The sequence below is a fragment of the Trematomus bernacchii genome, unplaced genomic scaffold (assembly GCF_902827165.1).
Source record: "Trematomus bernacchii unplaced genomic scaffold, fTreBer1.1, whole genome shotgun sequence".
Classification (NCBI taxonomy): Eukaryota; Metazoa; Chordata; class Actinopteri; order Perciformes; family Nototheniidae; genus Trematomus; species Trematomus bernacchii.
In genome coordinates, this window is record NW_022988050.1 from 14,440,912 (window position 1) to 14,466,662 (window position 25,751).

Genomic DNA, 25,751 nt, shown 5'->3' on the forward strand with positions numbered 1-25,751 from the left:
CAGTCACAGGGGAAATGTGTATGGTTATTTTTTCATCCATTATACTTTAAAATGTTTTTCATTTTTCAAAAAGAAAAATATTTTATTCAAGAATACTTTCTCCAACACTGCTAGTTGATTCATTCTCTTTTGATCACGCAAGGATCAAACTGCAAAAACCTTTGTTATATCTAAATATAATATCCGAATGGGACGTATTATAATTGTTTTACTGTGAATCAACACCGTCATGATTATATAATGTAAACGCCTTTTTAAACATAAAGGTAAGCAGTTGGAAAACCCGATTATTTACAATAATCCATCAAGCTTGCTTCTGAAAACGAGTTTTTATCAGAAATTTCAAGTGGCGCGCTTAACAACATCTCGCGAGATTTCCCTATGTTCTGTACTTTGTCAGCAGCAGCGTTCTTCCACCATTTCGCTGCGTAAAGTCTCCTCCCCGCGACCGCTACATTCTGCGCCGAAACCCAGAGTCTCTCGCGGTCCGTATTTTAACTTCTTCCCACAGACCTAGTGGTACCTCGTTGGGTACCGGGAGACAGATTGGATTACTGACATCAAGGATTGAGTGTGATTTTACGCGGATGACGACTCCTTCAACGAGAATTTAGTAAAAGAAAATTGGTCGGAAATTTCAGGTAGGTGGGAACTTAAGATGGCGGCCTTAGGAGAGGGAGGGGGGCAAGGAGGAAGTAATGGGGGAATTGAAGGGGGGCTCGGACTAACGAAAGGACACAATCAGAATGCAATTTATTTGTCAGTATTTTGAACATACGTCGTTGAAATGTATTGGCACTGAATTAAAATCGAGGTCGGAGATTGAAATAAAACCCAACAGCACTGAATAAATTCAATTTCAAACGAAATTAGCTCCTTATACACATAATTTCCTCAGTGTCGCTTCTTAAGAGCCTGCCGTTGTACCCTAAGGGTCCCCCCAAATCCCCCTTATAATCATTGCAAAATGTATATGGAACTTTTATAATATAGTTTTTTCGCTCTTTTTTTATATTCACACAAAGTAATTTGTATTGGTGTGTGAAACCAAATCATTTTAACGTATTTATTATCTTGGAAACAAGATTTGACCCCACACAATGACGTCACGAGTGATTGTCCCCCTAGCTCTGTATAGTAGTGCATGCTGAAGAAGCGGGTTTTAATGCGACTTTTCAGATGTTTTTGCCTCATAGCGAAGTAACTTAAGCTAATGTGTCGGTATAAACAGGCTTCTTTTGATGGCTGGAGCATTACATAACTGCGGGTGGGGAAGATGGAGCGCCTGCGCATTAAATGAACGCACCCTTAGTAAACTCTTGTACCTTGCTAGTTAGCTTTCCTTTTTAGTGCCACCCAAGCAGTGTGTTATTGTGGAAAGCTAACATTAGCCAGCTAACCATACTAGCCAAACCGGCTGGCGTAAACGTTTAACCACTAAAATGCGTGACTTTTATGAATCACACGGTTCCCAGCGTTTTGGTATTATTACCACACTCGAGATGGGAATCTTCTTTTCATCTCATGAACACATAACTACTAAATACAAATGTCATTTCTTATGGTACATAACGATCTGAAACTTAATGCAGCTACAACTAGCACCACCATGAATTACATTTACATTCACGAGAGCATATAAATGAATGAGTGGAGGCCCGCGCTTGGTCACCGGCTTTTAGCCTGAGAGCGCGTGCTGCAGGATTCCTATCTTCCTGTGGACGACTGCAGCAAATGCAATAGCTGTAGCTAACGGAGCTGCTCGTTTAGCCCGCTCAGCGCCGCTGACAAATTTATAGTATTTTATTACTGCTGCAAAATGCCAACAAAACAGCCAAATATACCAACTACAGTCCTAGCAGTTGGCTAGCCAAAGCTATCCGAGTGTTGCTGTTGCTGCTCTCATGACGTGACATGTTACCCAGCGTCCCACACACTGCTATTTGTCTTAACTAAATTCAGACCTGAACATTAAATAAATAAATCCAGCTACGTTACAGTTTAGAATTGCGAAGTGGAGAGGGATGCAGTCGCTCGTTTGATTTTAATTAGAAAGTTGACATTTGTCTCTATTCCTTCTTCCTCAGAATATGTCGAGGGGACCCTAATTTCAGCATCCTGGAAGTAGAAAGCACTGAAGATCTGTGTCTCACACCACAGACAGGTGAGAAGTCGTTGCTTTGAAGCTGTACTTTCTCTAGTCAGATATTCTTTTTTTGTAGAAAAGAGTCCTGACTAATTGGATTTAGATGAGAGCATTGCCGCTTCTTTTTTTTAATGCAATGAGAATACAATGACCTGTACTTAAATAAACAAACAATAGCGTGGCACAGTTACAAAGAACACATAGACTCTGGTACTAAAAACATAATAACATTCATGCATACATCAAGTGACAACAGCAATCATAATATGCCATCCCTAAAACCATCAACAATACCTGAAGCTAATGTTGATGGTTTTGAGCATGGCTTACCATAGGTTTCCTGATTTCACTTGATATATATTCATGTTTTGCTGGCTGCAGGACAAATATCCCTTGGGGACAATAATATAAGATCTACAAAAGAGATATTTTCTATTTGTTGAGTTATTTTTTTCCATGTCTCTTTTTCTTTTTTCAGCATTTGTATCACCAGACACGTTTTTAACAATCTCTATCTCCCACAGGTGCAGTGTGTAGCCGGGGCAGCACAGAGAAAGCAAGCTCTGGGGAGGAGGCGGTGCGGCAGGGTGCCTCTCCGGCTGTGGATGTGCAGGGTGGCAACCCCCAGGCTGCACAGAATGTGGCTGGGGAGTCACCTCAGCATGCCCCGCAGCCGGTCGCAGCTGCCCCCCGCCCAGTCCCTCCGTTCACCAATCTGTCCACTTTGCCACTGCCAGAGAGCAACAACTCAACATTCCTCGGCATGGAGAGCGCCCGTCAGACCATCTTGCCGGAGACACTCCCGATCACCAGCGTCTCCGAAGAAGTCCCAGCTGGGGATAGTGTTGTCGGAGTTTCGAGATCCTTGCCAACATCTCTCAACGCGGACTGTAGTTCCTGCGCTGAGATGCAAGGGCTTTCAGCTCCCCTTTGTCCCCCTCTCGCCCCAGAAACACAAATTGACAGCACAGTGCAAGAGTTGCAATACGGGTCAAAAACTGATAAAGAGAAAAGCCACACAAATAGTCAGACAAATCAAGTGCCGCCTAGAGAAGCTGCTGGACTTGTGGTTATCACAGGGACAAAGGAAAAACAGTCCATCACATTGGAATATAAACCAGAGACTGGAACAAAAGTGGAACTTTGCGGAAAAGAGCACACAGGTGGAAATATTCTTCTCCGACCCAAATCTCAAATCTGTTTCCGAGCCCCAGTTCCCTCTGTCTCACAATCAAGTGTTGTTATTAAAGTCCAAGACACCACAGAACACAGGGCTATGGTCCTGGACTCGGAAACATCTACAATCCCTTTACCCTCGTCTGGAAACGGTGAGATTAAACAAAGTGACTTGTCGAAAACACAACCTAAAATCACCACAGAGCTCTCAGCTGATGCCAGAGAAATGCAGAAAGCTAATTCTTTGGAATCAGTTGAGATGTCTGAGTCTGTCAAAGAGCTTGTTGACACTTCTCACAACGAGAGACAACCTCCCTCAGCTGCAATACATGGGACCAACATCCAGAGGAGCTGCGATCCACTCGTAGGAGAGCAGGTGGAGAGTAGCATGAAGGAAGACCAAACTGACACCTCCTCATCTGACATCACAATGCTGCCAGAGTGCTCTTTCTCACAGGAGAGTTACTCGAAACCCTCTGCTGCACCCCCTCTGTTTGTCTCAGTGCAGACGGAGCTGGTTGTTGAATCGGAAACATCTCACCCCTGTGAACAAGAGACGCCACTAACTGCCGAGCTTGTGCATTCAGCCGAGGCTCAAGAAATCGTTGTGGTCAGGGAGGAAGCTCACATCAGCGGGGACTGGACTAACATGCACCTGAATCAGAGTTACCTCCTGCAGAGAGAAGATGGCAGCGTCTGTGAAGCTGCCATTGTAAACCAGCTGAGTTCTGGAGAACCAAAGCTGTATGAAGAAAGTGTTCAAGCAGACACCGAGATGGACTCGCAGCCTGTGGAAGTGTACGAGTTTTGCACCCTGGTGGAGGAGGTTGCGGAGGAAGTATGTGCCAGCAGCAGCGCACTGGTACCCCACTCTCCAGGATACGAGGTGAACTTATTCAACGCATTACTCGAACACTCTGTGGACCTTGAACCAGCAATTCACACACTTAATGAAAGTGAACCTGTCATTATTTCCCAGGAGCCTTCAGCATCGCATGATGCAAATCAGATACAGGCAAACCTTAATTCCCATAATTTGTCCATACAAAACACTGGGGCAGCTGCTGTCGTCAGGCAGCATTTGGTATTAGATGCTAACCAAGCTGTTCAAGTGGCTAACTCAAGTGAGGTTTGTTTAGTTGAAGTAGCTGCTGACTCATTCACTGTTGAACAGACAGACACTGGCCAACAAACACCTTGCTCACAGGTCAATGAGGCAATATCAGACCAAACAGAGTTGAGTGATTCTCCTGCAATTCAAACGACTCTCCTTAAACAGAAAGCAGAAGCAACAGCTGGTGCACTGTCTTTCATAGCCCCCTCTCTAAATCAGACTGTAAGTGCTACAAAGCGTGAGGCCTGTGTTTCTTCACATGAAGGGACCAAAGGAACCCCCCCTGCTTTGACTGAGACTCCATCACAGAAAATCCAGAATGTTGCTGTGCCCACAGAAACCAAACCAGAGGCTTTCTGCACCACTCGCCACTCTGGTACTATAAATCCAAAGCTGCTCCTTCTTAAACCGGGAGAAACTCCTCTCCTGAAGCACCCACCCTCCCTTTTGGCACGGCTGTCCAAGCAACAGAATGCGGCTGGCAAGCTGGCAGTGAATGCCCACAGCTCTGAGGAGTGCCTTCCCCAAACTGTCTCGGACTCTTTATGTGCGCCTGTGGCTCTTGGCGGCCAGAAAGATCAGACGCAGTGCTCTGTCAATACAATTTCTGTGTCAGCAGCCCCGCCTGTCAAGGTACAGCAGCCCACTACGAGCGGTATCTCACTTCAACCTGTCCAGACTGCATCTGTCACAACCTCAACAAGCAAATCTGACAAAGAGGCCTTAAATGTTACTGAAACTACAAGTGAAAAGTCCCAAGATGTTGTCACCCCTACTACGTCTAACGCCCTTTACATGCTCTCAGCACCAGTGGAAAGGGAAGATGAAGCATCTACCAGTCTCAATGATCCCCCCAGCCAACAGGACTCCCTCCATGTGGAGGAAGAGAGTGAAGACATGGAGCCGGACGAACCAACGGACGAAACCGAGGCTCAGGAGGACGCCTCAGGGCAGGTCAGCAGCCCAGAAGAAGGAAGTGACGAAGAACCAGACTGCGACAAAACGGAAGGCGAGATGAACACCCCCAGCTCTCCAAACAAGGTATTTTCATGAAGAAATGATTTGTCCTTGAATGTCACAGTGGGAAAGTTGTGTCAGCCTTGATTTAACAAGGACACAACTGAACAACTGAAATGAAAACAATGTTGAGTTTGTATCTAGGCATCTATTACATTTTGATAAAGATGGGGCAGATATGTGTTTATTAGCTGCTCCCTGGGGTATGTCATTGTTTCAGACAATGCTGTCCTTTACTTTTCCAATCTGAATGATGTGCCACACTAGAGGTAAAGAGCTATTCTCACTATGTATTAGGGCTGCTCAATTAATTGTATTTTAATCGCAATTACGATTATGGCTTGCAACGATTACGAAAACAACGTAATCGAAATAAAACGATTATCTTTTTATTATTATTATTACTTTACTATTACTTTTTTTTTTATTATTGGTTTTTCAGTTGAATTAGACTTAAAGTTCAGAGTAATCAACTGTTAAAAACATACTGTTCACATTTTTTTTCTCCAATAAATTGATGTTTTCAAAGTAAATGGATAATCGTTTTTAATAATCGTGATATCAATTATTGACCAAAATAATCGAGATTATGATTTTTGCCATAATCGAGCAGCCCTACTATGTATTGTGAGGAACACTCTTTTACTACATATAACACAAAGATATATTTAAGCTGTGGTGATGTTCCGCAGGTGTATGACTTTTTTGTTATTGTGTACTATTTACTTGTTTTATCTATGCTTAATTTAAACGAAAGTAATATTTGTCATAAACACCATCATTATTATGCTCCTGTAATTCAAATCAGGTTTGAAGCATGTTTGTCTTAAGATGGCATCACTCTATACATCCTTCTGCATGTTGGTACATGTTTATATCACTCATGTGTGTTATTTAGTGATTTATTTATTTTAAGTTGGCCGCATGCTAAGCCATGTGTGTTGTCCAGCATGGACAGAGCAGGACAGACAGAAAGGCAATATTCCTGAAGGTAAGTGGTGGCTGTCAGACAACCACATAGGTTCCTTTCACACAGGATACTCACCAGCACTTCCTAGTCAGGCGCTGTCACTGCTAATGCCAAGGAGCACTTTGACTTCTTCTATTTGATGATTGTTATTCTGCATGAGGCAAAAGCTGACTGAAAGTCACTAATGACTAGTTTATAAAGTGGTGCAGTGATGAGATGTTTTTGTAGACCGACCAGGAAGTCAACATCGCAAGGGCTCTTTCCACAAAAAGCGGGGAGGGATATATGTTTTTGGATTTTGGAATTTTGAAAATGTTTCTGAACGTTTTCTTCAACAGGATAATCTTCACATATTAACACCACTTTATGATTTTTGAAGCAAATATGCAATTGCCATAGGTAAAGAGATCATTTTAGGTTTTTAACAAACTACATGATGGTCGCATGAATCATTCCTGCACCACTTTATGGTTCTGGAGCATTTCAGGATTTGCTTACTATAAATGCTTGTTACCCAATTCATGCATGTGGCTTTGTTCTTAGTGAACTTTACTGCTTTCACCTTTTAAAATAATTTCCTCTTGTGCTTCTTTATCCTTAACCTTCAGGTACTCCAGTGGATAGCAGACAGGGTCACGGAAAATTCATCTCCCGTCTCACCCTCCACCTCTTCTCACCCGGGTCCCTCACCCTCCAGTGATTGGTCGAACCTACAACGGGACAAGTCTTCACCTCTCCGGGGTCCTCATGGGAAGTTTGTGTCTCCCATTTCTACTGGCGGCAGATGCAGTTCCTCCTCTTCCCCACCTGATCAGGTCACTCCTCAGCGCCCCCGCGGAGAGCGTCACACAGACATGGCAGAGCTGGCTAAACATGTGAGTGATCCATAACTTGCCCTATGACACGCTGTAATGACTTTTTTCTTTTGAAGAAGCAAGACTAAATGGGCTTAGGGGAACTTACAATAGTTGTTTAATCAGAAATACAAAAATGTCTTAAGTTTCCACAGGTGGTTTAAGGTGTCATTCATTAAGTTTACCTGCAAAAGAATAATTCACTAGCAAATATGACCATCTGTTCGGATAGCCAGAATATTTTTTTGTAGCGTTTGCTGACATTGGAGTACATTTTGATAGGCAGCATTGAGAATTCAAGTCTCAATAGGAGTTTCTGTGCAGTTTGCAACACCCAATCCTCTTGCCTGCTCTGTGCAATGAGCAAAATTCTACTAGACAAGAATGTGTGGAGTCTGTTCTCGTGCATAGCAGCCATTAAAGGAGTAGCTCATAGAACACAGTTTTGCAAAATTGCGACAACGAGCGTATTAGAGGAGCAACATGACAGCAGTTAGAAAAGGATGGTCTTTCAAGTTATTTGAAGGGCGTGTGCGTACCCCATGGGGTTGACATTTTTTGCAGAACGAACTGTTGCATGCTAAAAGAAATATAAGTGGAATAATCTCTTTGATTAGCCATTCAAACGGCTTGGGAGTAACATTATCTTTTTTGGAATAAGGGCAATCAAAGGATAGAATCATTAATATGAACAGCTGGTGAAAAATACAAAAAGCACAATGGACATTGATTGCTGTGGTTATAAAGGAATACTGTAAGCTTTTTCACATTTATATATTTTTTTGATGTCATGATAAAGGCTTTGAGATTGAATAATTGAAGAGAGTGAAAGAAATGATGAAAAGACCTTAAACTCCCAACCTGCAAAGTTGAAGGCTCCCTGTTTCTTTGTAATTCCTGATTCGCCCACTGATACAAATTTGTCTTTGATGTTGTTACTTACTCTTCTGGATTATACTTGAGAGCTGTGTAGAACTCTGCAGTGAATAATCACAAAGTCTGGAAGACACAACCACTATTTACCCACAAATCGTCTGTACAGCTGCAGACCAGAAGAACATCTTCTGAGGCGATGCAGGGTTGATTTGTATTTAAAACAGTCTTTTCATTGAGGAAAACAGTATCTCTGTTTCGAACCATTCACGTATTTAGTCCCCTGAAATGTGTAGTGAAAAATTCGGAAATGCTGCTCAAATTTGAAGCATGTTATGTTCAGATTGAGTACTGAACAACAATGACATGAATTTGCGTAGCTGACCTTACTGGTGAAATCGTTTTTGTTGTGGTAAAAACAGTAATTTGCAAAATAGCAAGAAAAGTGGGGCGCCCCACTGTGTTGTTATTAATACTGTATATCATTAGCAGTGGAGAAAAGACTGCTGCACAATTTCTACCAGGGAAAGCCGGTATTATGTTCTACTGAAACGGACCATCAATTGTTCTGCCACTTGCAAGTATTGCAGTGTTTGTTAAAGCTGAAGTTTTGGGCTCCACTCTGCTTAAGACTTTCTCCGGTTTAAGTTGTATGACACATTTACAAATAGTACCCCTTTTTCCTACCCCATTTCTAGGGTTTGCATGCTGTACACCGTCCTGGCTACCAGTTTCTGTAACATTGTTGTAGCACTCTGATGTGTTTGCAGGATTTACTGAGAGGTTTGGCCTTTGTGTGTCTGTAGGAAGCAGACATCGAGCATCGGACCCAGTCACTGAAGCGGGAGGGCTTCTGGTCAACGAAGCGTCTCACCCGCCTGACGGAGCCGCCGCGACCCAAAGTTCACTGGGACTACCTGTGTGAGGAGATGCAGTGGCTCTCTGCAGACTTCGCTCAGGAGAGGCGCTGGAAGAGAGGAGTGGCTAGAAAGGTAGGTTGAGTGTTTTTGTTCCCAGAAATGTTAGTGTTTCACAAGCTTTATTAAAATAATAAGTATATCGTATATATGTTTTAAGTTGTGTTATTTTGTCACGTTATTAGGTGGTCCGAATGGTGATGAAATACCACGAGGAGCTGAGGCAAAAAGAAGAAAAAGCCAAGCGAGACGAGCACTCTAAGATCAGAAGAGTCGCCTCTTCTATCGCCAAGGAGGTCCGGGCTTTCTGGAGCAGTGTGGAGAAGGTACAGAGGAGAGAAAGACAAGCAAACAAAACATTCTGCTCAGCTGTGGAATTAGAAGAGACGCCGGTGTAGTGTTTGAATGTTTTTGTCACAGAAAGAAAATGCACTTGTAGGAAAATAGAATACATATTAACTATTTAAAAAAAGATTTTGCATCAAAATAAATTATTAACTTTAAGGCATAAATTAAAAATGCTAACTGAAAATATAGTCTGTAGAAGAAGCCTTTTTAAACCTACCGTTTTTTACTTGGCATACACTTATAGGCAACTCTTTCATTATTGGGTGTAGGCTTTACAAATAAAATACATTCCTTTGCATTTCTTATGTTAGTAAGATTAGGCGCTTTCACACCAAGTACTTTGCCTTACTTAGTTCCCAGTACTTAGTTCGTTCTGATGAACTAAGTACAGATCGCGTTCACACCGGAATGAGTCCCTGAGGGAGGATTAGGCAAATGAAGCCGCTGACGTCACTTCTTCTTCTTCTGCTTTGGGTTTACTGGCAGGCCGCAAACAACTTCACGGCGTATACTGCCACCCGAAGTCCGCGGCCGGAAGTCCCCGGAGTTGGGGACTGGCTTCAGTAGAAGCTGCTGGGACACCCAGCAGCTTCTACTGAAGCCTTCCGAGTAAATCGCCAGAACGCCGACACCTCCTCATCTCCACCGCTCCCATGTTTTATTTTGTGTTGCCATAAGTTAGTCTCTCTCCGTTGGTGCGCTGGGCTAATGCTAATGCTAATAATGCTAATGCCAGCAAATAAAATGGCGGCTTCACAAAACAAGAACTATCGGAACTATACTGGGAAAAGTACTCCGGTGTGAAAGTGCCTAATTATATGTGAAACACCTTTATGTTTAAACATTTTCTAATCACAAATGGCACTTGACATTATGTATGCCTGTGTTTTTATATGTATTGCAATGATTTTAGACAATTTAAAATGATTTATGTGTGTTTCCTAATCTAGGCAAAATTATCAAACGTTTTCTTAATTTAATCAAAAATTGGTCACGGCTAATTAAAGTAAAAGTCACCCCTTGTTAAGAGTACTTCTGTTTTGTCCATTAAGGTGGTTCAGTACAAGCAGCAGTCCAGACTGGAGGAGAAGAGGAAGAAGGCTTTGGACCTTCAGCTGGACTTCATTGTCGGACAGACGGAGAAATACTCTGACCTCCTCAGCCAGTCGCTCGCACCTACCGGACCTGCCGAAGCTGAACCTGAACCTGAGCCTGTCACAGAGACTCCCCAAAAACCTGCGACTCCTGCCGCTGATGAGGAGGGTGAGAAAGTGTTTTTTTAATTAAAAAAATACCCCTGCCCCTCATAAAAAAAGCTCACTGTCTCCATGTTAAAGCACTGAGTGTGTTCAGAGCTGAATCATTGGTTCAGACGGTGACGTTGTCATAGCTACACACCAATGATTTAATCTTCTTAAAGGCACACAAAGGTAAAATGTTTCATGGAGACAAAAAGCTGTCAAGGACATTGCATCTCTTGAGAGATTTGTTCTGTGCAAATCCAACGTGATGAGCTCGAATGTAATAGCAGTGAGGATGTTGAGGTTAATATTCGTCAGTGCAGTAAAACGCTTCTTGGCACATCTCCAGTGCACCTTACTGAGCACTGCTTGTGAACCGTCAAGCTGGAGACTTGTCAAACCTGTCAGACTAGTCTGCTGCACCGTGTTATCAATGGCACTTGATTCTTTAAGCAAGCCAGACTTAAGTGTAAGGCTTTGTTCAGTCAGAGGAAGGACAAACGTGCCAATCCCTAAAGGAATGATTACCCACACCATGTTTCCTTGACTTCCTGAATAAAACTTTGTTCTTGAAAACTTCACTATTCCTACTGTGTAAACCACTTCCTAAAAAAACGGTCTCCTGCTTGTGTAGGCACACTTGGCTTCCTCAGATTCCTTGTTGACCATGGAGGCATGTGAGAAAAAACATGGTATTATTAGAGAATTCGGGTTGCCTAAGGGAAGGTTTTGAATAGTTAGTGATCCTGTCTTTTAAAGATCTTGCAATGTTTTGGTGGTATTAAAATGAAATTACATTGAACAATCTCAAGCTTAACGAACCCAGGTTTAATATTCCGCTTATCGACTGTGTCTGAACCATATTACTTCCTGAAGCCATAATAAGGAAGCATTTATTGGCTTCGAAAATGGATGTACTAAATGGTCTAGATACATTATACATCTCTTTTGTTCCCCTTAGAGATGTGAACAATAATCAGAAAAAAAAAAAATGTTTCCTTACAAAACCGTTCTTGTTTCTTGGTGCAGACAGAGACTTTGAACCTCCCTGTGAGGAAGAGGATGATGAACAGACCTTAGATGTGGAGGAGCAGCAGGAGGGCAATGATGCTGAGAGCCATCGGAGGGAGATTGAACTGCTGAAGGAGGAGGGCATGCTGCCCCTGGACCAATTACTCAGCACCATCAAACTGGCTCAGGTACAGCCACTAAACTGATTGGACCTGAATTATTGTCAAATGGCATAAGATCACTGAACACAGTTATATTTTGGTCACAAGCTCTTCAATTCAAACATTGACATATGGTTAATCTTTTCTGTCCATTAATTGCTGATCATCACGTTTAGAAATGTATAATCTAAATAAAGCCTAATTCTAGTGCTACAACATGTAAATGACTTAATTCCATCATAAGATTCAACTGAACCCACACTTAATACACACATTGCATTTATTCTAATACACACTCTTATTATCCTAATACACACTCTTTAAAAAATGGCAACAATCAAACTTCAGGGCAATCCAGATGGGCTCATCTTTTCCCCTTGAAATAATGATTTTAGGATATTTTATTTAACTGGGATTGATGCTCAAAACATGACATTTATTTACAATTGTTAACTGAAAATCGCCCTCTATTTTGTGGAACGTTAACAAAATTGCCTGAAAAGTACTGTTGTTTTTTTTGATTGGGTGCCTTTATACAGATCAAATGTGTTTGCATTTAATTGAATCACTGAATCGTTACATAGGAGTCGGTCTCAGATGGAGAATGCTCTGATGAAAGCTCTTCATCAGAGGTGAAGGAAGAGGAAGATGGTGAATTCACTGCCAATGAAGAGGATGGTAAGATGGATCTCGTTATAAGATGCGGGGAAAAGATGCACAGATGTATTTAGTTTAATGACCTGACATTTGACTATTATTGATGTAATACTGGTTTACTCTGTCTTCCCATTTTCAGCTAAGGATGAGGAGGACACCATAGATGACCAGGAGAAGGTGGAGGGAGATGTGAACCATGCAGAGGAACTTGATGACTTGGCCAGAGAAGGTACTTGGCATGAAATAGCAATGGGAGTTGCTCACGTTGAATAGCCTATTGTAGATACTTTGTGTAATCGTTTATACATTTTGTTTAATTCCTCTCATCTTTGTTGAAGAGCTTCCTTTTCCTGATAAGGTGTGTATAGGAATAAACGTACTCAACTTTTAATCTCTTCAAGAATTTATGTAATGGTTAGGCCAGCACTTATGACAAAAAAAACAATCTGGTTTCCTCCTGAATGTTTTAGATTACAAAATCTGAATGGCAATGGCACGCCGAACCAAAGGGAGAGATGCCAACAAAAAATAGTTTGGGTCAATATCACCATATAAAAAAAAGATTTAGGGCATAAAGTATTTTGACAAGATATTTATGGTTTCTAGTATTTTTTTTTTAGTTAGCTGAAAATAACACAGATGACACTTATCTCCATTCACAAAAAAAAACTACCTAAAAATGACAGATTAAATAAACATATTCTGTGTATGCTCATACGTACACTGGTGGCAAAGGTCATTTCAGGATTGATTAACACTCCCATGCAGTTTGCAACGTGTTGTTTAGTTTGGACATGTTGACTACAGGGGCCAGGAATTTAACTAATGACCCTCTTATGGGTAGACGACGCATATTTAATATAGGTGAAAACATATATAAAGTTGGGTATATGTAGAATGATAAGCACAGAATTCTAGTTTGACAAAAACTGATCCTTAAACCTCTCCTTGCAGTGTTGTTGCCCTTCTTCAAACTGCTGTGTATTGTGTATATGCCATTTCATTCACACTAAGCCGTGCCCTGTTTAAAAACCATGAGCAGTAAACATCCGCCCTGACATATTTCTGCTTCCCTTGTAGGTGAAATGAGCGTCGAGGAGCTGCTGGAGAAGTACAAAGGAGCGTATGCATCAGACTTTGAGGCTCCGTCTGGATCTGGCTCTAAAGAGAGTTCTGATTCGGAGGTGTCTGGGGATGAGGAGGAGGAGACTGAAGAAGATGAGAGTGATGTGGAAAGCAACTCTTCCTCTTCAGGTATTAACCGCTCACAAAGATTCTCAAATAATCTTGTATACATTGTTTATTTGACCCATTTATTTCTGCATATTAAAAAAAAACAATTTGCTGCTTTTAAACTACTCAAATTAAATATTAAATGAGTAACTCTTTCAAATGTGCTTTTTTCAGATTCAGCAGGAGAAAGCGGGGAAGATGATGACAGTGAGAAAGAAGAAGAGGGGAGTGAGGAAGAAGAAGAAGATGATGATGATGGCTGTGGAGATGAAGGGATGGAGGTTTTGCTGAAGGAGGGAGACAACAGCCCACCTTCTTCCAGCTCACGACCAAAGAAAGAGATCAGCCACATCGCTGCCACTGCAGAGAGCCTGCAGCCAAAGGGCTACACGTTGGCTACTGCAAAGGTCAGCCTGAAATATTCAAGTGTTGTTCTTTTTAATGACAAAAGAAAATCTTTATATCTTTTTATATTAGAAGAGTAATGATTTTATTCATTTTTACATGTTTTCTTTTCAATTGTTTGGCCTGTAAAATGCCGTAAAATATTGAACATTTCCATCCAGTTCCTGGTCGTCAAGGGTTAGGTCTTTACATGTCTCGTTTTGAAAGTCCAAAACTCGAATGTATACATTTTTAATATAATTCCAAACATAAAAAGCATTGAATCTCCATATTTGAGAGACTGAAAACCGCTTTTTCTTCCATTTCTGCATGAAAAATGTCTTTATTAGTCAACTTGTCATTGCAGCTGTGTGGAAACACTCTAATAGTCTAAGCTCGGGTTGCTTGTTTTGTGTCCTATGCAGTTCTGCCCTCTAATTTTCTCATCTTCTTTCCAATGAAAGGTCAAGACCCCCATCCCCTTCTTGCTTCATGGCACGTTACGAGAATACCAACACATTGGACTTGACTGGCTGGTCACCATGTACGAGAAAAAGCTCAACGGCATTCTGGCTGATGAGATGGGACTGGGCAAGACTATCCAGACCATCGCTCTGCTGGCTCACCTCGCCCTTGAAAAAAGTAACCAAACTGCTCCTGATGCTTTAAGCACTATTTATACAAATGGCAGTTTAATCGTGTAATTCATCTGGAGTGCTACTCATATTTTGTAAGCTAAATTAAGTTCTTCTTTTACGTTCAACTGTTGATTTCATTCGACTTGTGTTCAGGTAACTGGGGGCCTCACCTCATCATCGTCCCCACCAGTGTGATGTTGAACTGGGAAATGGAGCTAAAACGATGGTGTCCTGGATTTAAAATCCTCACATACTTTGGCAGCCAAAAGGAGAGAAAGCTGAAGAGACAGGTAAAGAGTTAACATCACAGTTGGCCTCTCATCTTTAACTGAACGATTGTTATTATGCTCGCCAGTGGGTGAAAGCCAACCCCAGAATCTCTTTGCTTCACAAAGCATGATTTTGGACATACCTCAAGAATTCATAAGCTAATTATGACAATTTCACACAAATTAATAATGGGGTTAAATGATGAAGTGATGACATTTTGGAAAGATGTGGATGTAAACTGCAACTTGACTAGTTTTGGGGGAGGCATTCAACCGCAAGGCAAAGATTCTAGTTTCGTACAAATTGCATTATTTCTGGTGAGCAAACGTTCTACTACAAGTCTACAGTGTGATGGATGTGGTCACAGTTAGTTGTAACCAAGCACCAAGGATGTGATCTCGCCGTTGAGGCAAATTGGACGGTGGAACTTCTGTGTCATGAGATCGTTAGACTTTTTCCATTGACTAACATTGGCAAAGATATAACTGTAAATCAGCATATAATCTTTGTTGCTAAAACAACGCCAATGCTAGTTCGGTTGAATAGCCCTTATTTAAATCATTAGGTACTCGAGAGTCCATGAACCACTGACCAACTTTCATGAACATCTAATGCTGTATCTCGCTCTCTTGTTACGCTCATGGTTGTAACCATATTGTTTGTTTTGTCTTAGGGCTGGACGAAGCCTAATGCTTTCCACGTGTGCATCACTTCGTACAAGCTGGTGCTGCAGGATCACCAGGCGTTCCGACGCAAGTCCTGGAGATACCTGATCCTGGACGAGGCACAAAACATCAAGAACTTCAAGTCTCAGCGCTGGCAGAGCCTGCTGAACTTCAACAGGTCAGTAATGATTTTTAATTTTAAATAGACATGTACTAACTAAGGGTTCTAAATAATAAAAACAATGTAATAAAAAATAATCTGGTTTCCCCCCCAAACCTCCAAAATAAAGAAGCAAAAAAAGTTAGCACTAGAAGGGCCGTTGCTTAAGGCTCAAACATGCAACCCTGCCTCTGCAGACACGCACCAGTGTCATTTAAGTGTACTTACTTGCTGTACTTTGTCCCTTCTAAACTTTATACAGGGGATATGTGCTCTGACTGAAATGCAGGTTTAAATGCCTTTTTGTTTTATGTTATGTCCCTACTATCCAAACCGTCTCTTTGCAGGTTTAAATAAATATGGTTGTAAAAAGATACTAGGACACTTTAAATGCATTGGTGCACGTTACTTTTGAAAGGTTTTGAGAGGGATCAGTTTTTAAAATTTCAATCGAACATTTCGTAGTAGTAGGCCAATACGTTTTACGGATATCAGTAATGCAAGCAATGACAAGTTTTGATTATCAGGGTGCGTACGGGTGCTGGAAATCCTTGAAAATGCTTGAAATTGTACGAGGTGTTTTCAAGGTTTGCTTGCATTTTGGGAATGGTGCTTGAATTTGGGATAAAGTGCTTGAAATTGTAAATGCTTTACTTCGCTTTATAGATTAAAAGAAAATAAAGAAGTCGGAGCGGGCTTAATTGCTTCGCTTTTACATAAAACAGCTCCGCCCCGGCCTTCCCGCGCTATGCGCGTGACCGGCAAGTGTTTTTGTTACGTGTGTGACCTGGGCATTCTGATGAGAGTGATAGATGACAGTATGCCAGGAGGTTGCCGTTTCAACGAGCGTTGGCTAGCAGAAGACAAATACAAGCCATGGCTAAGACGAGGGTCAAGCGAAGCCCAAGAGTAGCCTCCTGCAAAGTGTGCAACAATAACGATGCGAGAGTCTGCGCTGACGAGCCACACACCACACGAAAGGTACGCCATAGTAGAGCATTTTAGATTAGGCTATCGTTGCATGTAAAATACATGACACTTTTCTCTGTGCGCGGCAAAACAAGCTCGCCAAAATGGCTTCACTAGTCTGGCAGTATTTTAAGTGTCCGAAAATGACAATAAAATAGCGGTATGCAACGTGTGTGTGAAGCAGAAATCCTGCAGCTCCGCCCGCTGTGACGGACCGGTGAGCGAAGCAGAACACACATTAAGAGTTAGACCTAACACACTTAGCTATTTTATCTACCTCTGGAACAAGCTAAACTAGTTATAAATATATTTATTCTTCACTGTCGGGTCGCTCATTACTGGATCAGTGAGCTGCAGGAGATACTGACGGGCTGTCAGGAGAGAGAGAGAGAGGGGGAGAGAGGAAAAGAGAGCGGTATCGGCCGATACTGATTCCGGCGATCGGCTCCAAAATTGGCGATCGGAGCATCCCTAATAATTGTATATGATATGTTTTATAATGATTGATCATGAAAGTGTTATCAAAGCTGGTAAAGGTGCAGCTAGTTTGAATGACTTTGTATACTACAGAGTAGCTTGTGAATTTACTCCAGGTGGAACTAAAGTCTGATTTAACACTTGATTATATTTCACATCATTCATCCACATCTGTAAAGTAACTAAAGGTATTAAATACATGTAGTGGAGTCAAAGTACACCATGTACCTCTGACTTGTGTTTACTGCCAACCTAAAAGTACCTCAAAAATAGTAATCAATAATATATTGAAAAGTTATTTGGCTGATTGTTTTATATTGGCTCAGCCAGGTTATATGGGATGCCCAGTCTACGTACAGATAGGTCACACATTTGGAAATATTAAACTTAGTTTTCTTTTCTAACATTTTTAATTTTTCATCCTCATGTAGAATGCTATTATGAAACACACATTTGGTTGTTTATAGCATAAAGAACATCTGATTTAATGTGAGGTAGGGAAATAATCATTTGAGTATAAGTATGTGTATATCAATATGTAATTTACAACAGCTGTAAGATGCTTGAAAAGCTTGAAAATGCACCTTGAAAATGCTTGAAAAGTGCTTGAATTTGACTTTGGAAAAGGTGTAAGAACCCTGGATTATACAAAATGATTTGCTGTGATTGAAGCATTACATTTAGCCTGCAGAGTCTGGCAAACATCCATAGGCGCGTTCACACCGGAGTACTTTTACCCGTACTTTTCCCGTTTAGTTCCGATAGTGCCTGGAATTTAGCGTTCACACCAAAAAGAGTACTTGGTTCAGAGAACTTTTACCCCCATTTTTAGTGCCTGCTAGAGATGTGGTACTATCCTGGGGAGAAAAAAGTACCAATTTCGATTGGCTGTGCGAATTGCAAACCACGCCCCGTAAAACTCTGACAAGTTTTGTGAAGCCGCCATTGTATTTGCTGGCATTAGCATTATTAGCATTAGCATTAGCCCTGCGCACCAACGGAGAAAGAATAACTTATAACAACACAAAAAAAAACATGGGAGTGGTGGAGATGAGGAGGTGTCGGTGTTCTGGCGATTTACTCGGAAGGCTTCAGTAGAAGCTGCTGGGAGTCCCAGCAGCTTCTACTGAAGCCAGTCCCCAACTCCGGGGACTTCCGGCCGGGGACTTCGGGTGGCAGTATACGCCGTGAAGTTGTTTGCGGCCTGCCAGTAAACCCAAAGCAGAAGAAGAAGAAGTGACGTCAGCGGCTTCATTTGCGTAATCTTCCCTCAGGCAACTTATTCCGGTGTGAACGCGATCTGTACTTAGTTCCATGGGGGTACTAAATGCTGGCACTAAGTACGGCAAAGTACTTGGTGTGAAAGCGGCTATTGTGTCAATTTTTCCAAAAGCACTTTTGCACTAACCCTGATATTAAGCATTGCTCCGTATATGACATAATACCCTAGTAGACACGGATGATCGTGGCTCCAGCATTATTTTTGGAAATAAGAAAATCTGTACAGATGTTTTATGCAAGCATTATGTACCAAGTACTCTTGTACAAAATAGCACATTCAAGGATGCTTTTCTGTCTTTAAGCTGCCGCTTGTCACAAATAGTCAGTGTGCATTCAGCTGTAGAGAATATGCTATAATTTAACATTAGACATGTTTAACTTTTAATTAATCTCCGAAATACACCCAAGCACGTAACTGTTTATCCACAGGTCACAGTGGTGTGGATGTGAATGTTAACTAGCTTATCCTACAAATATCATTTATTTTTCTTGTTTTTTTTTGTATCAAAGTGGCTGTAATTAGACTAACTAGCCATCATTTGGCTAGAGGCCTGTTCCAGCTGGTGGCAATTTATCACTGGTACGTGGAGCTTCAAGGAGAAGCTGAACACACCGTTTTATTACACACAAGCTTTTAGACATAGATCTTCTTCAGCCGTACCCAGTACATGGAGACAGAAAGAGCACTTATATGGGCACTCTGTGATGAACCCCAATAATTAAAAAAACATCTGCGTATCTTGAACGCAACATTCTTGAACTCGGGTCTTGTAGTCCTAAGAGATGTTTTCTGCCCATTTGTGACGGGATTGCATATTAGTGATTGAAGGGATGATAGACAATTATTTTCCTATGCTAATATTAAGCCGTTTTAAAGCTAATTTACCGACAACTACTGTATAAAAAGTTATACATGCAAACAAACAATGATAAAAAAATAATAGATAAACTATCAGTCATAACTTCTGAAATAATGACAAATTCACCTATAGGTCCCAAACAGAAAGGTATATACAAAATCTCTAAAATGTACAATAAATCTTTCTGCATATATCAACATGTTGATTTCCCTTTTACAGCCACCGGCGCCTGCTGCTGACAGGAACTCCTCTCCAGAACAGCCTGATGGAGCTGTGGTCTCTGATGCACTTCCTCATGCCCCACGTCTTCCAGTCCCACCGCGAGTTCAAGGAATGGTTCTCCAACCCGCTGACGGGAATGATCGAGGGCAGCCAGGAGTACAATGAGGGCCTGGTCAAGAGGCTGCACAAGGTGCTGAGGCCGTTCCTGCTCAGGAGGATCAAGATTGACGTGGAGAAGCAGATGCCCAAAAAATACGAGCATGTTGTGCGCTGTCGCCTCTCCAAGAGACAACGGTTTCTCTACGATGACTTCATGGCACAGGCCTCGTAAGTTACTACACATCAGAGATGATCCAGTACACAGCAAAAATCTTTTGGGGATTTAAAATTAATTATGAGCCTCCTAAAGATTTCTACTTGGGAAAAGCAGATTAGTTTTTTTCAAGATGGATTTAAAGGCACACTCATATAAAAAATAACTTTTTTTTTCTCTAATCTGTCCTTATATTAATGAATTAAGATTGTTTTAGAGTGGGTTGCCGAGTGTTAAATATATTGAGTGTAGAGATGTCATCTCTGAATATAGAATATGATTGACCTACATGGGAAAGGGTTTGTGCTGTTTTGGGGTCTACACATTATTCTGTATTATTATATTTAGCTTGGTCTACTCAATAAAAAGTTTAGTTGTCATTGGTCCAAGAAGTTTGGGCTTTTTTGGTTAAATCAAACAATCACAGACCCCGTTTTCTATTTGATTTATTCCCATAAATAACTTTAATGCTTGAAGTGTTTATTTCCGGTGTTTTTCTCTTGTCTTACTAGCGTTTGTTTCTGTTTCACAGGACCCGGGAAACGCTGGCGAGTGGTCACTTCATGTCTGTGATTAACATCTTAATGCAGCTCCGCAAAGTGTGCAACCACCCCAACCTGTTCGACCCTCGGCCCATCCAGTCGCCCTTCATCACCAAGCCCATTGTTTTCCATACAGCCTCTCTGGCGATGGACGCTCTGGAGATCTCCCCTTTGAAGGTTAGCTTTAAAGAAAAAACTGAAAAAGCTTTAATTTGGTCCGAATGTATTTTTTTCGTCAATTCTGTAATGCTGAGGAGTGGATGTTTAAATGTATTACTTTTGTTTTTGTGTCATCAGCGCTGCGACCTTTCAATGTTTGACCTTGTTGGTTTGGAGAGCCGTGTGTCCCGCTACCAGGCAGACATCTTCCTGCCACGCCACAAGGTCAACCGGCAACTCATCCAGGAGGTCATGGATTACCCTGAACCCCCTCCGAGACCTAAACCGGTCCGCATGAAGGTCAACAGGTACGCAGTGCAAATACTTTTATAACCACACATTGTGTAGCCAAACCCAAATGGCTTTCCCAGAATAGTACAGCTGAACCTACACCAGTATTCTCAATTTAAATATCAATGTGTCAGTCTAGAAAAGCTGACCTCTACAAACAAAAGTCAATCCAGATTATTTTTTAAATACAAAATCCAAACAGTTTTCATCTTGCTCGATGCAATACAAAGATTGGTATTAAACTTCTTAAGTTGCATTAAAATGTGTGGCCAGGCAACCATCATAGTAAATGTTAAGATGTTGTCTTGCTTACTTTTCCCATGATCAATCAAAATCGGACAATCTATAAAGCAAACAGTGTTGGTGAGTGTGGACAAACATGCAAGTGATCATAGTAAAACTGTGTTTGATTTTGATTAGAAAACACCACTTTTTGGATAACCGTAAACTAATTTAAATAAAGGGAAAAAAGGTAAACAAATAAATTGAGCACTTTGGAAAAGCTTAAGTTGGTGTAAAATGTATTATAAAAATCAATAAATTAAGACATTGATTGATCTTCTGTATGTTGGTCTGTCTCTGCTTTAGGATGTTCCAGCCGCCTCCTAAAAGTGATAACCGACCGGTCCTCCTGATGAATAAACCCACCTGCTCAGTGCCTCCTGCAGCACAGACCCCCAAATCTCTAGTTACTGAAGTCTCCACAGCTGCTGCTCCTGCTCCTGTGGTTCAACAAGGCAAGTGAAAAGGAACATTTATGTATCCTCTAAATGAATCTTACATTTGCAGATCTTTTTATTATTTTTCTCCTAATGCTTTTTCCTTTTTTTTAGTGGTGTGTACAGTGGCAACCACGGCCCCCCCTCGCCTGCCCATGCATCCAACTGCTCAAATTGCAGTGAGAGCCAGCGCCCCAAAGCCAGTGCTGACCGTTCGGCCTCCCACTGCTTCCTGCACCACCAGCATCGCCGCTCATCCAGGCCCCGTCCCCGGCAGCGTCCTGCCCCAGAGGGTGCTGCTCAGTCCGGACATGCAGGCCAGGTTGCCTTGTAAGTGTAGAGGGTCATTTCCAGTGTCCAGTTGTTTGAAGAGGAGATGATCATGATCTGTTCTGAGAGTCAATCTGCACTGAATACTAGCTGTCAGTTTGATTTAATATTTAAAAAAACACTTTAGTAACTTTTATTTTATTTAAAGTCAATTCAGCGGCTCATAACAGCGTATTAAGGCCATTTTTGGTGAGGAAAACACATTTCAATATTCAATTAAATCTTATATAAAATATCTTTCACTATTCAATAAAAACATATTTCATAGTTTTTATTTGTGATTCAATGTGCATGTCAGTATATATATTTGTTTAATAACATAGCAGCTAGAGAAGCACACACCTATTAAAACAAACATTATACACATGCCCTTGTTCACAACCCAGACCCTCATCATTGACTCTTTAACAAACAACGGATTTTGTAGTAAAATGAATATAATTTTGTTTTTAATCCTGTTTTTTTTCTTTGTCTTCCTTCCTCAGCTGGTGAGGTAGTGAGCATAGCCCAGCTGGCCTCCCTGGCAGGGCGTCCTGTGTCGTGTCAGGGCAGTAAACCTGTCACCTTCCAGCTGCAGGGCAACAAGCTGACTCTGTCTGGAGCCCAGCTCCACCAGGTCCCAGCAGCTTCCCCACGCCCCGTGCAAGGTTAGTTTTCCTTTGTACTCGCTGTGGTTGACTGAAGGGAGTGTGTTTTATCTGCCACTTAAAATTATTAACGCACCAACAAGATTTCATAAGCCGCTTTCACACCGCAGTACTTTTCCCACTTTAGTTCCGATATAGTTCCGAAATGTCGCGTTCACACCAAAAAGAGCCGGAACTAAAATGAGTTAGAACTTTTTTACCCCCTTTTTCCGTCAGTTTTCCGTCCCTGCTAGAGAGCAGGTACTTTCGTGGGAGAAAAAGGTTCCTATGTCTGATTGGCTGGGCGGAATGCAAACCACGCCTAACTCCGGGGACTTCCGGCCGGGGAGTTCGGGTGGCAGTATACGCCGTGAAGTTGTTTGCGGCCTGCCAGTAAACCCAAAGCAGAAGAAGAAGAAGTGACGTCAGCGGCTTAATTTGCCTAATCCTCCCCCAGGAACTTATTCCGGTGTGAACGTGATCTGTACTTAGTTCATGAGAACTAAAGAGTTCTGATGAACTAAGTTCTCATGAACCTTTGTGGGAAAAGTATATAGGTAGGTGATTGTGGTCACAATTTGGATTTTCTTCATTTATTTTGTGAAGTATTTAATAATAATAATAATAATACAAATGTTATTCTGCTCCAAAAAGCTACTTATGCCTCTATAAGTCGTATCATGGAATGACCAAAGCGAAAGATAATGGGAGGAATTTGCCATTTTTGCATTGACCTCCTATGTATTTATATGGAAAGAATACTTAGTGTAGTTCAGGGGGTCAAAATATGTTTTTATGTATAATTGTTGGTTTTACAACTGACTTTTCAAAGTAATTGTGCATGCAAAAATAGAAGAAAAAAGTTTGCTATGTTGCATGTATCAAATAGTTTAAACCTCATCTCTTAATAAAGAAATGATTGAAGTCATTAGGTATGTTGTATGCAATGCGGTTACTGGAGAATCTGAGTAGAAAAACGTCCCTGATCATAACCCGTCTGTATTCCTCTCACGCTGCAGGTAATGTGATGCACCTGGTGACCAGCGGGATGCAGCACCACCTCATCAGCCAGACCACCCAGGTGACAGTCCAGAGCGCAGTCAGCACCTCCGCCACTGCTCCAGCTTCCAATCGGATGCCTCACAATATCACAGCGCAAGGTTTTTACCCCTTTCTCAAACTCCCTCTTTCATGTTCTGGCCCTTAACAAACAAAGTAATTTTCTTATCTTAAATGGCTTTCATTTAATTCTGAAAATCTGAAATATCCAAGACTTGACTTTAGTCTAACAAAAGCAAATTTTGCTTGGAAATGTATGTTATTTTCTTTTTTGGATGTTATCCTATGACTACAGCAAATTATGACGGCCATTGTAGATAAATAAAATGAAGGACCCTGGGGGAGATGGTAATATTCAGAGAAAAAAGATTGAAGTTATACATTTACAAGAAAAACAACCCAAATATTCTGAGATTAAAGTAATACATTTGCAAGAGACACCTCATCACACTGCAGACGGTAAACAGGGAATACCTTACATACTTTAGAGGAGAGGTGCTATCCTTGGCAATGTCTCTTTTAAAGTCTGATTGCTTATGATAATATTATATATTTGGACTAAAGTATTTCCTTATTGCTACATCCGATAGAAAAGCATAACTGTCATGCTTATCCAACCTTTTTATCTCAGAATGTGTTTAATCTTAGTGTATATATACCGTACTCTTTAATTTTATTTTTTTTTTCTCTGACTGTTACCCCCTTTCAGCTCCTTAATAATGTTTTTACATTTGGTCAAATTTGTTCTCACGACTGATATATTTGATGTTCCCTCAGTGGTCCCCTCCTTGGTGAGCAGCCCGGGTGTGGTGAAGATCGTTGTGCGTCAGACAGCAGGCAAGGACGGTGGGCCCGTGCCGACCCTGGCAGTGGCCCCTTCCCCTCGTTTTGGTCCTCTGGCCTCCCTTTCCCCTTACCCTCACGCCACCACAACCCCTGTTAGAATCCCAGCTCCACTGCAAATCTCCCAGCGCACCCCCGGTCCTGCTACTGCTCACTACACCATAGCTCCTCCTGGAAACCCTAGCTCTACCCCAAACCAGCCCCACCCCCCTCGCCCCATCCTCAAGGTAGTGCAGCCCCCTCCACCGAGCACAGAGCAGCCAGGTGAGAGCAAGAGCTGGAGATATTGTTCTCTCAGCGTTAATTCATTTCGCTGCATGCATGCATGACGGGCAAAACAAGGTCACAATGTTATGCAACTAATATTTAGCTTTTTTTCACTCAGTTATGCAAACATCTGATGCGCTAAGCAGATACAAACATGCAGGGAAGTTTAGGCGGTTTCAGGAAAGTATTTAAAAACCAGTGTGGTGAATTTGAGTCGAGTCAAATTCCTCGTACCTGTAAACCTACCTGGTAATAAACCTGTTTCTGATTCTGATTAAAGATCCAGACATGTTTTTAAGACGTAGAGAAATCCTCTGCTTCAAATAATAATAATTTGTGTCTTATACGTTTTTTCCATGTAAAAGTAACATTCTTAGGAAGAATTTCTTCCAATGCCGTCTACACCTTTATCCTCATTCAAAAGAAAACGATATATGCATTTAAATAGCAAGGCTACGTTAGGGGGTCATGGCGTTTGAGAAAGTACATTTCTCGTGTAGAATAAAGACTTTCATGTATACAGTCAAACCAGCTTTCAAATTGGATTTTTACCTGTACGCACATGTGTATGTGTGTGGCATAAGAATGCAGACAAGCACAGCATGGTGGCAATATAGAAAAGGAAAGCGGTAAATACAGGGAAAGATGCAACCTTGAATTAAGCATAAATTCTGACTAAAAAGGTAACACAAAGTAGATTCTAGAAGTCCAAATAACTCTGAATGTTTAACTTTTTAGTACATTATTGATACATTTGCGCTGTCAGGAAAAGATTTGCTCTGTCGCACTCCTACCAACCCAGCATCTTGCATCTCTAAAACTGTTAAAATAAGTCAGTTTCAGAAATAAGGTTGCAGGTATACAGAAATGAAGAACAAAGAAACTACAGTGGATTTAACCGTTTAATGTGCTATTGTTTATTTCAAGAGTTTACCGACAAGTTGTAGCCATCAAAGAA

General features: G+C 41.4%; 1 protein-coding gene across 2 annotated transcripts in view; it reads left to right on the forward strand.

Moving 5' to 3' along the window:
- The first annotated feature begins 436 nt into the window (after positions 1-436).
- Positions 437-25,751, forward strand: part of srcap (Snf2-related CREBBP activator protein) — a 38,429-nt gene continuing 13,114 nt past the window's right edge. The window contains exons 1-23 of one of the 2 annotated variants that reach the window (XM_034119300.1): positions 437-641; positions 2,088-2,164; positions 2,671-5,477; positions 7,032-7,298; positions 8,957-9,142; positions 9,253-9,393; positions 10,468-10,678; positions 11,686-11,855; positions 12,413-12,506; positions 12,625-12,714; positions 13,566-13,739; positions 13,893-14,125; positions 14,567-14,744; positions 14,894-15,030; positions 15,684-15,853; positions 19,642-19,971; positions 20,490-20,676; positions 20,797-20,966; positions 21,538-21,686; positions 21,783-21,998; positions 22,484-22,645; positions 23,644-23,784; positions 24,461-24,790. In XM_034119300.1, the coding sequence (XP_033975191.1) occupies positions 2,910-5,477; positions 7,032-7,298; positions 8,957-9,142; positions 9,253-9,393; positions 10,468-10,678; positions 11,686-11,855; positions 12,413-12,506; positions 12,625-12,714; positions 13,566-13,739; positions 13,893-14,125; positions 14,567-14,744; positions 14,894-15,030; positions 15,684-15,853; positions 19,642-19,971; positions 20,490-20,676; positions 20,797-20,966; positions 21,538-21,686; positions 21,783-21,998; positions 22,484-22,645; positions 23,644-23,784; positions 24,461-24,790 (6,304 nt within the window). In that variant the 5' untranslated portion in view covers positions 437-641; positions 2,088-2,164; positions 2,671-2,909. The remainder of the gene's footprint in view (positions 642-2,087; positions 2,165-2,670; positions 5,478-7,031; positions 7,299-8,956; positions 9,143-9,252; positions 9,394-10,467; positions 10,679-11,685; positions 11,856-12,412; positions 12,507-12,624; positions 12,715-13,565; positions 13,740-13,892; positions 14,126-14,566; positions 14,745-14,893; positions 15,031-15,683; positions 15,854-19,641; positions 19,972-20,489; positions 20,677-20,796; positions 20,967-21,537; positions 21,687-21,782; positions 21,999-22,483; positions 22,646-23,643; positions 23,785-24,460; positions 24,791-25,751) is intronic. The other variant, XM_034119301.1, reaches the window with a different exon arrangement.